General features: G+C 41.4%; 1 protein-coding gene across 2 annotated transcripts in view; it reads left to right on the top strand.

Annotated features, from left to right (window-relative positions):
- mdfi (MyoD family inhibitor) overlaps positions 1-13,865 on the top strand; it is a 149,796-nt gene extending 135,931 nt beyond the window's left edge. For both annotated transcript variants that reach the window (XM_060909846.1, XM_060909847.1), the window contains 2 exons: positions 3,678-3,968; positions 8,190-13,865. In XM_060909846.1, the coding sequence (XP_060765829.1) occupies positions 3,678-3,968; positions 8,190-8,443 (545 nt within the window). In that variant the 3' untranslated portion in view covers positions 8,444-13,865. The remainder of the gene's footprint in view (positions 1-3,677; positions 3,969-8,189) is intronic.
- The last annotated feature ends 1,121 nt before the right edge of the window (positions 13,866-14,986 follow it).

Below are 14,986 nucleotides of genomic sequence, written 5' to 3'. Positions count from 1 at the left end.
TGTCTGCTGCTGATGGACTCTAGTCACCGTTTCAAACAAGGAAGTGGAATTTTACTCGAACACAGACGAGCGGCACAGTGCGCATTGATGTTATAGGAAATACAAGCGCAACTGGAATGCTGCTTGACCAATCAAATTAGTGGACCGGAAAATAATCCATGATGAGGTGGTGTGATATACAGTACCATTCAGAAATCCGGACATGCCTTCTAATTCAATGTTTTTTCTTTATTTTTTAATTAAAAGTCACGTCATGTCTTAAAATAATGATGGATGTCGTTTCTCTTTACTTAGTTGAACGGTTCTTGACATAATATGGATTACTACAGTTGTGGAATCGGGCTATTTACTGTATTTTATTATTATTATTATTATTTACTATTTACTGTTTGATCTCAAACACCTTAAGAAGGCAAGAAATTGCACTAATTAACTTTTGATGAGGCATACATGTTAATTGAAAAGCATTCCAGGTGACAACCTGATGAAGCTGGTTAAGATAATGCCAATAGCTTGCAAAGCGTCATCAAGGTAAACGTTGGCTACACTGAAGAATCTAAAATATAAAACTTTTTTTAAACACTTTGATTTACTACATAACTCCATTTATTTTTTTCACGGTGCGGTTTTCATCAAATCCTGCGCTCTGGTTGGCTGGCGAGCGGGTCCGTATCCTATGGTACGGACCCCAGTTACAGACCCCGGTTACGGACCTCTGGCGACTCGCTCATTCACAACAACAACAAACATCTCATTCTCATCTCATTATCTCTAGCCGCTTTATCCTTCTACAGGGTCGCAGGCAAGCTGGAGCCTATCCCAGCTGACTACGGGCGAAAGGCGGGGTACACCCTGGACAAGTCGCCAGGTCATCACAGGGCTGACACATAGACACAGACAACCATTCACACTCACACCTACAGTCAATTTAGAGTCACCAGTTAACCTAACCTGCATGTCTTTGGACTGTGGGGGAAACCGGAGCACCCGGAGGAAACCCACGCGGACACGGGGATAACATGCAAACTCCACACAGAAAGGCCCTCGCCGGCCCTGGGGCTCGAACCCAGGACCTTCTTGCTGTGAGGCGACAGCGCTAACCACTACACCACCGTGCCGCCAACAACAAACATAGTAGCAATTTTTGTCAACATTTATCTTTTTTATAAGATTTATTTATAAGATTTTTATCAAAAATCTTATAAATTTTTGCCAGCATTTCTCAGGAGAATAGCATTAATTTTACAGCATGGATAGCGATAACGACAGTGTTCACAGCGAAAGCGAGTTTTACTACCCTGAGGAAGAAGAAATAAAATAAAACATTTCAGGAGAAAGCTAAAAACCTGTAATTTGCTAACACCGAGCAAAAACATGGCTGAATCCTGAATGACTCAATTTTGTATAAATAGGGGATGACATAGGCGGCAAAATGTAATTTTTTCCTGCCATGGAAGTGCACTTGTATACCGAGGAGGAAGCAATTTACATTACAGCCGTGAATGAGGATTCAAAATGGCGGCTCGGCTCGGTTTTCCCTTTCGGGTGCTCTCGTTTTCTGTTAGAATTTGGTAAAGAAAAAAATAAATATATTATTTACCAGCCTAAGGTTGGTCCGAATGGTGAAATACCGTGACCTCGGCCTTAAATACTGACCTCGGCCCAGAGGGCCTCGCTCAGTACTTTCAAGGTTTCAGTCACGGTATTTCACAATACAGACCTCCCAGCTGGTAAATAACATATATGTTCCAGATCTTATTTAATAGTTTTGATGTCTTCAGTATTGCTCTACGAAAATATTCAAAATACAGAAAAACCTATGAATGAGTAGGGGTGTACAAACTTTTGACTGGTACTGTAGCCAAATGCGAAGCGGAGTTACTGTTAATGTTGCTTATTTCTGTTAATTTCGCTTATACAACAGCAATTTGAAGATTTTTTAACTCGTTCAGCCGAAGGCCGTTCGTCCATCGTTGTCATCGTCGTCCATCCACAATTTACAAAAATCACTACTCCTCCTACAGGATTGATCAGATCTCAATCAAACTCACATACAATGTTCCCCAAGTAAGTGTGCATAAAAGTTGTCAAGATGGTGGCGCCACCTGTCATATTTACGATTTTCTGGGCGTCTGAAATTTTTGCGTAACTCTACTTTTTTTTGGGTAAACTGCTGGGACGTTTTCACTTAAACTCACCCAAAAGACTCTAAAGACATTCCAACAAGACTTGTTCACCAGGTGGCGCCACCTACCATGGATGAGCCTACAGAGGGGTCACGTGCCATTTCGCGTAAATCACTACTCCTCCTACAGGAGTGATGAGATTTTGTTTGACCAAACTCATATGGAATGTTCCCCAGGCTGGTCTGTATAAAAGTTGTCAAGACGGTGGCGCCACCTGTCATATTTAACATTTTATGGCCGTTTGAAAATTTTGGGTGACTCGTCACACCAAACACTGCTGTTCGTAAACTGCTAGGACGTTTTCACTGAAACTCACCCAGAAGACTCTAAAGACATACCAACAAGAATTGTTCACCAGGTGGCGCCACTTGCCATGGATGCGGCTACACAGGGGTCACGTGTAATTTCACAAAAATAGTTACTCCTCCTACAGGATTGATCGCAATTCATAACAACAGTAACTGGTATGAGCTACAGCCTCATTGAGGCTATTTTTTATTTCTTAATGAATGACATTTTGTGCTTTTTAACAAAAAACGTTAGTTGCTTTTTAAGTTACCTACTGTAATCACTTGCATTATAGCCATGATAAACAATCACTTACTCAGAAGCCTCTCTTTTTTGAAGTTAATAAGGCAAATAATAAAAGTCAGTTTTAAAAAAAATTGTCATGTTACCTCCATCCCAAAGACTCTCCTGTGGCAGAAAACATCCCGACTGCTACTGACACTGGAGGCTCCTTCCATGAATGTTAAATAAACGTCTCTTCCCCGTCTCAACGATTAAACCATGAAAGTCCCTGTAAATAAGCTGTTACTTTCGAAACTGTAACGTATTACAACGAGCTCATTAAATTGAATTACAGTCGGAACGACCATCAGAGACGTGCTGTTATAGAAAATTAATCAACACCTTCAGAGTTGAGAATTCTGCAGCTCTGTGGTATAAATTTAATTGTAGTGCTAACATCCACTTAGTTATTATGGGATGGATATTACAAACACATGGCCTTATTTCATCAAGACACACAGCCTTAGTGAAAGCTGAAGGTCCCTGAACTGGTGTAAATTTCCCACGATGTGAAATTCCTCTGAAAAAGACCACATTTCTCTCAGTGGATTATGTGTATTCATGGGAAGTATATCTTATACACGTTTAGGTATCGTCTGTGATATACAGTAGCGCACTTTTGAGCATTTAAACGAAGGCTTTGGACTGAGTAACTCAGGAACTCTGCTGTCAATAATACCATCAGTAACATTCACTTTAGCATTCATTAGCATTCCAGGAGAAAAAGTGTAAAATCTGACTTAGTGGAGGAAACAAGATACTGGATGATGGTGTCGTCCACAACTATGCAGCTGTTGGGATTATTTTTGTGTCCCTAAGCTATAAGAGGAGAATAATTGCACGGTGGAAGACCTCGTATTTTAACACCGTGCTTGGCCACAGTCACGATCATCTTTGTTTTATTTCATCATCTACCTCTAGGTCAACCTCAGGCCAGATCTACACCCTTGCAGAAGTCATTAACCAGCCCCTCGGAGTCCGCAGCGCTTCTGAAAAATGGCAAGTCTCTGAAACACCAGGTGCACAGCAATGGTGTCAAGAACGGAGCAGCATTCTTGCGGGCGTCATCTTCGGCATCCTCGTCTTCGTCTGCACATCATAAGCACCCCAAGAAGTTGCAGTCGAACCCGTCGCTTAACAGCCAGAGCAGCAAGAGGAGTAAAGGGAGTTCGAAGTCCAACAGCTCGCAGATTCCTACAGAGGCCCAGGATGGTGGGTACACTTCACGTTTACATTCATAGCATTTAACAGACGTTCTTATCGATTGAATTTTGTGTCAGAAAGTTATTCTCAAGCTAGTACAAATAGGCTCTGGTTTATTGCAGACAGAGCCTTCTGGCCATACTTGGAGTTCATTTTGTCAGTATATGGTGCAGTTTTCTGAATGCTAACAGATACGGACTAAACTAAGCAGTACCACCAGAAATCTTCTGAGCAATCTTTAAGATTCAAGATTTTTATTTGTCATATACACAATAACAGACACAGCGGTTTATTATCAGGTAATGAAATTCTTATTTTACAACTGCCCGACCAAACTACGTTTATCAATATAAAAAGAAATATAAAATATCTCATCTCATCTCATTATCTGTAGCCGCTTTATCCTGTTCTACAGGGTCGCAGGCAAGCTGGAGCCTATCCCAGCTGACTACTTGCGAAAGGCGGGGTACACCCTGGACAAGTCGCCAGGTCATCACAGGGCTGACACATAGACACAGACAACCATTCACACTCACATTCACACCTACGGTCAATTTAGAGTCGCCAGTTAACCTAACCTGCATGTCTTTGGACTGTGGGGGAAACCGGAGCACCCGGAGGAAACCCACACGGACACAGGGAGAACATGCAAACTCCACACAGAAAGGCCCTCGCCGGCCACGGGGCTCGAACCCGGACCTTCTTGCTGTGAGGCGACAGCGCTAACCACTACACCACCATGCCGCCCTATATAAAATATGAAATATAAAATATAAAGTGCATATGGAATGCAAAATATAAAGGTAGAGTGAAAAATGAAGATAACATTAAAAAAAAGAGAGGCAAACAAACAATGTGCAAACATAGAGGTAGAATACTGTGCAATGTCTTAAAAAAAAAAGGAGAGGCAAACAAACAATGTGCAAACATACAGGTAGATATACTGTGCAATGTCTTGTGCAAAATTGCTAATATAATCCGTGGTTCAAAGCCTGATGGAAATATAGAGAAATTTATCAAATTGCACCATGATATAGCCTTAGGCAACCTAATTATACTGACCGACTTGTACTGACCATGACCCATTTTTAACCCTCTTGGGTCGAGAGCTTCGCCGGCAAAGCTCGGCAGGTTTAGAATGAGTAGGTCATGTATTGAGATAAATATCTTCATACAAGCATGATAAACATATTGACAGAAACTTTATAATTTACACTTTCCTATGTGCCCACTGCCAAATAATATTATAGTTTTTAATTGACCTAAATTAGATGAAACATAATACTTATCACCTGACTCGGTCACACCGGAGTCGGAGTGCTGAGCGCACATTTACACATTAATAAAAGACTATTCACGTGGTAACGGCATGATAATCACTTTCACTCTTTTGGTTTCGATTGGTTTCTCTTTCGCGGTGGGAACGCCCACCGTAAACAGGATAAAATCTGTTAGACATACTTTAGGCTATTTGGAGGTAAAACTTGTTGCGAGATGGCACGCAGGTTTTATGTGCTTCGGATGATTCAGGACAGCGATTTCAATTCATGATTCAATTCGTGATTCAGAATAGCGATTCGGCTCAATCTTGAGAACTGCGACACTGATGATGAGCGGTGCCTTTTGTTTTTGTTTTTTTTGACTCGATCCAGCCAAAGATCAGCTTGAGTAAGTGTAAATATTTCTCCTATTTCTGATGAGCAGATCAGTTGATATGCGTACGCTGTAGTGCATACACAAGAAAAATGACTGAGCAAGTTTTTCCAGAGTTAAAAGTATTTTCCCCCAAAAAATAGATAATTTTGCTCAATTTTGAGTTTAGAGAGTAAAATTTGGAATTGGAGTGGGAGCAAAATTACAGAGTAACTGTGTAACAGAGTCACAGAACAGGTTGTGGCTCTGAACTGAGTAAAATAGTCCAAGAGTTCATTTCAAGACACGCTGAATGGAGTCAAATACCAAAATAAAGTCAAATACCAGATAAATGAAGATGTTGTAAAAAGCAGTTTTAGAACTTACCCATTGTGACTTGACCTGATGGGATTAAGAGTTAATCTGATGGGATTAAGAGTTGGCAGTGAAAGGGGTTTTCACTCTTCTCATGGAATGGAATGGAAATTTTTACCCTTCTCATTGAATACCCCTCCCACTGCCAACCCTTTATCCCAAAACAATAGGACATACATTTTTTGATGACCAGTTAATTGTCCAAATCAATGGAGCAGGTTTAAGTTTTTGTGCTTGATCCATTTCTAAGACTGAACAGACTTACCTCAAGTGACCAAAACGGTTCGTCACAACGGATAAGGTCATGTTTTTTTCTCACATTCCAACACAGTTCTAAAACTGCTTTTTACAACATCTTCGTTTATCTGTTATTATAGTACAGTCATGACACGCATACTACATAGATATTATTGTAGCTGAACTTGTGCTGAATGCAAAAAAAGTCATATGACTTTGAAAATACTGCTTAGATTTGTTGAAATTGACAACAAAACCAGAGCATGCCAAAATCATTAGAGTGCCAGAAAATACCCTCAGACCCCAGAGGATTAAAGGTCACATGACCATTTTGGTGTAGTATCTCATAACGATTTAAAAAACATTCCCCAGAAGTATCCATAAAATACAACCATGGAACCTGTCTCCCTCGGGTCTAGTTACCTTGCACAACGAATTATTTTAAAGCTTTAATTTATATTTTTCAGTTTTTCCTTTTTTGGAAACTTGCCCCATACACTTTCATCTTCGTTGTCAGTTAACATTGTTAAACAGAGATGGTTATTCATTTTGACATCCTTCAAACATCAACATTTCTCATCTCTGCCTAACTCTATTTGAGGTCCTTTCCTGTTTATTTAAGCTCTTTAATTACATTGATACCGGTATATCTGTGCTATTGAGCCAAAGCATCAACAGGGAGTTTTACACTTGTTGTGTTCACACAGGAAGCCATTTTGTATCTCAAGCCAGTCAGTGTTGGTCACTAGTGCGCATTAATGTCTTGAGTTACTGCCGGTTCCGTGGTTTCTCTGGTAGCACATATGAACTTCATCCAAACCATGCAAATGGGACCACCATTTTTAGATTTATTTCAGTTTAAAGCTAGACCGCCTTTCAGATTTTTCAAGTGTAGGTCATGAAGAGAATTTTCCCCGACGCCAAATTATTTTTGTTTAGTGGACCGAAAGCTACTGAATTCGAATCACAGACTTCCAATTTTAATAGTTTTTTAAAAAATAGAGCAATTAATGAATTCAAGGCCATGTGGCCCAAAATTCTCAGTTATTTTTTCCTGCTTCACCATGATGCAGTTCAAGATACTCCGTCATGCATGACGTGGTGGGCTTTCCCCGTTTGCACAAGGCATTGTGGGATACAAATTTAAAACAGGAGAGAACAATGGAGGACGTGAGTGTGCGAATGAAACGTGAAAGACCGACTACATTAACGGAAAGCGAGAAGAAAAGACATTATGTTCTGTACGAAGGAAAGGAAACGCAGGACCAAACTAATAAATATCGGCGCTCAGTGAGCACCTCGGTGTGATCAGCTGTTCGTTTAGCGACAGAATGATGGAACTGTCAGTGCACAGTCAAAGGTAAACCTGTAGATGGCAGTAATGCAGCACTGTGGATGCCAGCTGCTGTAAAACCCAAAAGAAGAAGAAGAAGAAGGTAAACCTGCGCATGCGCGCACACACGGACTTCCTCTGTCTGCTTGACTGCGCGAAGTGAGTGATTTCATACATATTATTTGCTCGGGAATCCACTCAAATTAAATAACTTCCCAGCCACAGAATGGCCTGATATTTTAGATATTACAGAAATAAACATATGACCGAATTTCAGAGGGAACTAAATTTCGCTGATTTTATGAAATCGAAAGGCCGTCTCGCTTTAAAAATAAAATAAATTCTGGAGGGAAATTCTTTGTAGAAATTCATTCATTCTCAGGAACTGATTTCCTGTTCAGGGTTGCGATGGATCCAGAGCCTATCCTGGGTATGAGATTTATCAGTTTAGCAAGGTGGGAGGAAACTGGAGACATGGGGAAAACATTCGGTACTCCACACAGATAGTACGCTGTATAGAAATTCACGAGCCCTCAATGCAAACAAAAGACTCCCAGCTTCTGCATCGCTGCCAGTGGGAGCACAGGGTTAATGATCGTTCGGAAATGGCCTGATTTTCTAAAATTCCCTCATGTCATTTGTGTATGTGTCAGACTGCTGTGTGCACTGCATCCTGGCCTGCCTGTTCTGCGAGTTCCTAATGCTGTGCAACATCGTCCTGGACTGCGCAACATGCGGCTCGTGCGCCTCCGATGACTCGTGCTTCTGTTGCTGCTGCGGATCGGAAGAATGCGGCGACTGCGAGCTGCCTTGCGACATGGACTGCGGCATCATCGACGCCTGCTGCGAGTCGGCCGACTGCCTCGAGATCTGCATGGAGTGCTGCGGCCTCTGCTTCTCATCCTGAGCCTCCTGCAGGGGGCGCTGCAGTGTTCGCTCAAAACTTCTCGAGAGAAGTTCTCGGTGGGAAATGTGATCAGAGGACTCCTTACTCGCCGTCAAGGTTGGTTTGCCAATGAGAAGCGTGAGAAATGCTGCGACTGAGGTCCAGTCCCGTTTCCCCGAGCTTGGTGATTGGGTTCTAGTTCAATATGCTTGAAGTCAGAGACTTTCAGCCTTGTGCAAGAATTTTGGGGCGTTCTCTGTTTTTTTTTTTTTGCAGTCTGGTTTTAGACTCTTCCTCCTGATTCATATTAAGCATTCCAACTCGACTGGAAGAGAAATCTTTAAGACATAGAACCTTGCTAATGGTGGTAGAAGTTGTAGCCTGGAAATTCAAAGAATGAATCTCAGCACTGTTGCTTATTATGTTGGTGCACCAAATCCCAATGCATCCATGTGAAAATTTATATTGTAGGTAACGAAATCTCGCGGGAAGTTTTTGATGACACAAGGTTCAACTTTAAAGGTTTTTAAAATGGTGTAAGTATTGATTTTTTTTTTGGGGGGGAGCTGCACATTATTATTATTATTATTATTATTTTTTACCTTTAACAGTTCCATATTACATTAAAAAAAAAATCATGCTTGAATGAGAACTCACTGAATTATTATTTTTTTAAACATGTTGTCATCTTTTTACGGAAGCCGAGAGAGGCCCTTCATATAATCCTTTTTTTTATTCACCTTGTTATCCCGAGATAACGACATAATTAATTCAGGATCTCGCGAAAACAACACAATTAATTCGAGATCTCGAGAAAACAAAACAATTATTTCATGATCTTGAGTAAACAGCTGAGAAATGGTTCATTCAGGTGCGCCAAGAGACTTGTGATATGCTGACTTTGGGGCTATTTCTCATTCTGTATAGACGCAACTTTGGTCATTAGAATGTCTGGAATAATCGATCACCTAATAAGGCAATATTTTGATCAGGGGTTGACACAGGGAGAGATTGCATTAAGGGGGCGCAGCTCTGCTAGAAATCTCAGCTGTTTTCTCGAGATCATGAAATAATTGTTTTGTTTTTTCGAGATCACAGAATAATTGTTTTGTTTTCTCGAGATCTCGAATTATGCCGCTTTTCCACTACCAACGCGGCTGAGTTGGGCTGAGCCGTGCCGTGCTGAGTTGGGCTGAGTCGAGCTGAGTGGGGCTGTTGGAGTTGCATTTCGACTACAACCGCGCTGAACCGTGCTGGCTGAAAGTGGGTGGACACATTGGGTGGAGTTAGCGAAAGTGGGTGGACGTCACGTGATGTCGTTAGGCGGCGCAAACAGTGACATCAGTGACCTTTTAAGTGGTAGTCTCACGACCCGGATAGTAAACAATAAACATGGAGTCGTTAGTGTTGCTGGTCTTGGTGCTGTGGCTTGTTGTCACCGACAACGCCAACAGATACTGGCAAGAGCGTATAGATGAGGCGAGGCGCATAAGGCTTCAGAAATTCTCGTAATTCGTAATTCTTCTTCTTCCGGGTTTACGGTGTTTACAGATCCCAGCGTGCTCGCGGAACGTGTGTGGGCATGTGAGGACACTCCTCCTCACCAATCAGTGCACAGGGGAGTGTCTGCTCACGCCTCTAGCCCCACTCGGCTCGCTTTGGCTCGCTTCAGCCCTACTCCAAAACCGTGCGAGTTTTGGGGGCTGAGCAGGGCTGAAGCGAGCTGAGTCGTGCTGCTCTGAGGTAGTCGAAACGCGAGCCATGTCGGGCTGAAGTGAGCTGAAGTGAGCTGAAAAAGGGTAGTGGAAAAGGGCCATTAGTTGTGTTGTTTTCTCGAGATCCTGAATTAAAGTGCTGATGACACGTTTTTGACATTTTTGGCGATGTTTTATAACATAAAAAGTAATTCCGGATGATCCATATATTAATTCACGAAGGCGCCTATTTTACAAGTTATGATAAAAAACGCAGCTATTTGGGCAAATTTGACAGGGCTGCAGCACCCAGGAGACGAAAGAGGAGGAGGAGCTATATGACGTCAGCGAAAGAATCTTCCTCCTCACTTACCAGTTTGTTGTTGATGCGAGAGGTGTTCAGTTTATCATTATTAGTATTATTATTATTATACATTATTATAATATATATATATAGTTATTATGCCTTCGCGTTGTGTTGCCGGATTTTGCTCCAAAACCCACAAGGATGGGGTAAGTTTATTCAAGTTCCCCAGAGATCCCGAGCTGCATGCGAAGTGGGTGAAGCAAGTCAGGCGCACTCGTGACAAGTGGGAGCCCTCACCAACATCCGTCCTGTGCTCTGAACACTTCGATTTGGATTGTTTTGACACCCTTCCCAGCTTAAAAGAATCTCTTGGGTGTTCAGTTCAGCACAAACGTGTGCTGCTACCATCAGCAGTGCCTACAGTATTCCGGAGGGGGTCTACTAGTAGCTATGCCGGATCCAGCAGTCGCCTGGGACAAGGCGACTCCTCCAAAGACAGTCCTCCTGTCAGAACATGTGTTGAGAAACGACATAAGATAAAGGTACGTAGAGCTATAGAGTGCTCCGACATGATGCTAAAAATAGTAACCATGCGGTCTGCGCGGCCATCTTGTAAGTGACTCGCTCCAGAGCGCTCATAGAGTACACATCATAGAGTACACATCATAGAGTACACATTCATGATAATCATAAATGTAATCATAAAGTCGGCTTGATATCAGTCATGTATTTGCTTGTGAAAGCTTGTTTCTCAAAGCAAACACTGAGGGAAAGCTAACTTAGCCAGACAAGTAGGCTACAGATTGTCATTTGCTTACGCTGATGTAGGTTATCAAATATTTTGCTTCATTCAAGGATAAAACTAAGAAGCCATAAACTAGAAGACGTGCCTGCCAATATTATCCTAAATGTATCACGGATCAGGCATAGTCGTAAGCTTATTATGTTAGCCGTTTGCATGCTCCATTAGGAACTATGTATTCAGTGTAGCATACGGCTTACATGATATAAGCAGTGTTTACACATGCAAGACAACAATACACAATATTAAAATATTGATTCCGTAACATTTTGAACAAATACGGGTTGACCTACCAATCCTTGTTATCCAACCTTGTGGTGTTCAATGCTGGGCTGTCTGCCTGTCCGCTGTCCATCTCGGAGTCGGAGTCGCTCTCAGATCGCACAGTAACAGGTTCAAACCTGTACGGTTGGATGCACCCGTGTTCGTCATCACTTGATTCTTCCGATCTATCCCACTCGCAACACAATTCTAGACTCCCAGAAGAGGAAGAGCTAGAGAGTTCACCGGCGTTTTCATGCGCCATTTCCATTGAGTAGACAGCCAGTGAACCGCAGCGTGTTCTCCCGCTGACGTCACAGCATGGCCGCGAGCCACGGGCCCAGTTTTCTTGTGCTGTGCAATTAAAAGTTGGACATTCGCGTAACAACAGCTTCTTTTCACGTAATTATAACAGAAATCTAACATGTTTGCCATGTTGTATAGTTTATTTAAGAAATTGCATAGAGTCATGTTCGTGTCATCAGACCTTTAATTATGTCGTTATGTCGGGATAACAAGGTGAATAAAAAAAGATTATATGAAGGGCCTCTCGCGGCTTCCGTATCTTTTTGAAGCAGCTTCAATTTATATTCTCCAGGAAACCGTAACCAGATTTGACTTCATCGGTTTGGCTACGCTGACGGCACGCCGTGTCGTCAACACAATGTAAAGCAAAAGAGTTCCCTTTATATATGCATCGTTACTGTAGTACTTTGCTGGTCATAAACTGTGAGCACAGGACTGAAATGGACATGAGCTGGAGAAAGAGCTGCCTTTATTTAAAGACTTTCATGCAATGCACAGGTTTAACGATGCCTTGTATTTACTCATGTGAACAGAGAGATCTTTATCCCATCCTGTGATTTTTTTTGTTTGTTTGTTTTGTTTTTCCTTTTCTTTCTATTCCGTTTATCATGTATTCATTTTTCTGATTTCTAATTGTTCTTTAATGCTGGAGGTTTTTAAAACTATTCAAAACGGCAAAAGTGCTACGCAAGTATTAATTACACATCCTTTTTTTTTTTTAAAGTAGGGTTGCACTGAAATTTTGGCCACTGAATATTTGGGGGAGGAAATGAGCAAAAATATCACTTTGAACCTGAACTTTTACTTAAATGCTAGGGTGCATCAGTTGCCCCCTAAAAACGAAAAGTTCCTCCGATCATGATGCATTTTTGTTTTTATGTTCCTTTTGGTAAGAAAACACACTGGGTGAAATATTTTGACAAAATTCAAAAGTTTAATGGTGGCACCAGGAGCTCAAAGTTATGGAAAAAGCTGCTATTTTATGACTTTTATGACAAAATTTCAATCACTTTTCATGAAACATTATGGCACCTTATAGCACGGGCGATTGCTCTAAGACAGCGAGGGAGGCTCAGCCTCCTCTAAAAATGACGAACATCGTGTAGGATGAATTGCGCTAGGCTTATGTTATAGCCGACCTTATAACATTGCTATTTCAGATCCAGAATCACAGAAATATGTGCTCAACCCAACTACAGTGCGAAATCATTCCGTTATAACTTTCCCCAGTTCGCCTAATGTGTGCGTGAGTTTTTCCCCCTCGTGACAGCGCGATGCAGCCCAGCCTCAGTGGATTGGGAGCTATGTGCTTGTCAATCTCAAAATGCAAGACGATTATTGGACAAATACTGCGAAAATGCCCGCCCACAGAGTCTCACGGACTCCCAGCCTCAATGGACTTCAACGGCATTTGGGAGCTCTGCGCTTTTCAATCTCAAAATGCAAGACGGTTATTGGACAAATACTACGAAAATGCCCGCCCACGGACTCCCAGCCTCACATGGGAGGGACATGGCAGTTTCCGCGAGGAGACTGGTGATTGGTGAAAGCGGCCGGATATTTTCTTTGATTGACAGCTCATTTCAACTATAGACAGGCAGCGGACAGTGTTGCCAGATCGGGCGATTTCCCTCCCAATTGGGTGGTTTTAAGTGCATTTTGGTGGGTTTTGAACATATTTTGGGCTGGATAACGTCAGCAGTCTCTGGCAACATCAGTTCAGTCCCATGCGGATTCGCAAGTGCTGTGGTGTATTGTAAGAGCTCAGCTTACATTTCGATTTCATTCATTACATACGGTTTCTACCAGCTTTTTTAGTTTGTATATATTTTCATTGTAAATAAAGTGTAAATATAGTGTTGTCAAGTTTGCTATCTTAGTTCCAGAAATTGCGTTTATTTGAGTGACTGAACTTGAACTTGAGGGGGCTAGTCAGCTAGCAAGAAAGCTGTGCACGGATGCCAAGCATTGCTGATTTAATTTTGGCGAAGCCATTTGCCAGTCTTCCTTTCGAGGAAAAAATTAAAATTAAAGAGCAGGGTAGACCAACACCTCAAATTGACTTGGTGAAAAAGGTAGGGAATAATACTCGTTCCTTTCAGCTCTCCTGGTACGAGAAAGTGAATTGGCTAACAGCAAGTGACCCACATCAACAACAGTAAATAGGCTACTTTAGTAATATGTCATGGATGGACCAAAAATATAGAATCTATTTAAAATGTTTATGCTGAGTATATTATATTGGAATATATATTTTTCTGGATATGAATTAAACACAGCTACAATTTGGAAAACATTTTTAAACAAAAACACAGCCGAGGTCAATTTTTAAACAACATGCCACAATTTTAAAATATAAAATGTTAAAATATACCCCCCCCCCCCCCCCCCCCCAACACCACCATCATGTATATTGGACAGTAGGCTAATGGGCCAAAAGAACCTGTTATTTCACAGTTTGTGATGCTGCCAACAATCAGCCAGATCAGAGGCAAGAGTATGGGCAAAACTGATGTGTTTTTTCTTTTAAAATCTGGAAATATCGTAACCGACCAGCCTCCCCTGTTTGAAAGACTACCAGCCGCCACTGCCTTATAGAGTATACCAAATATCTTAGATACACGTTTTTAGTACATATTCTAAATATATTATCAAGCACAGTTTGAGTTTTATCTGTTCATTGAATCATTGTTCAACTACTTTTAAACAATACAAATGTATTATGAATCACATTAATGCTTCTCAATCCCTCGCAAAGGTTCTTAACATGATCTCTGGCTCACAAGAAACCAATAAATGGAGTCCAACATTGTGATTCAAACCTTACGCGAAAACATAAAATAAGCGTTTTTTGGCAAGAAATGAACCTCATGGTGCCACCATTAGACTTTTGAATATGGTCAAAACATTTTACAGGATGTCTTTATTGGTGAAAAGGAACACCCAAACAAACATGCATCAGATTTTATGAAAGTGAGGGCAACTGATGCACCCTATTAAATGCTTTTAATTAATGGTATTGATTCAAAGAGACAATAATTCAATCTGGTAATTTACAATGTGCACAACTTTTATAAAATTAATAATAATAATAATAATTTGAAATACGAGTTCAGTTTGCATCCGGAGTGCCCAAAATGTCAGTTTCGGACAGTAATTTTCATCTCAGTGCATCACTCACTAAAATGCCAGCA

Source organism: Neoarius graeffei, chromosome 26 (genome assembly GCF_027579695.1).
Source record: "Neoarius graeffei isolate fNeoGra1 chromosome 26, fNeoGra1.pri, whole genome shotgun sequence".
NCBI classification, from domain to species: Eukaryota; Metazoa; Chordata; class Actinopteri; order Siluriformes; family Ariidae; genus Neoarius; species Neoarius graeffei.
Note: the sequence above shows the minus strand (reverse complement) of the source record. Positions and strands in the feature narration are given on the sequence as shown.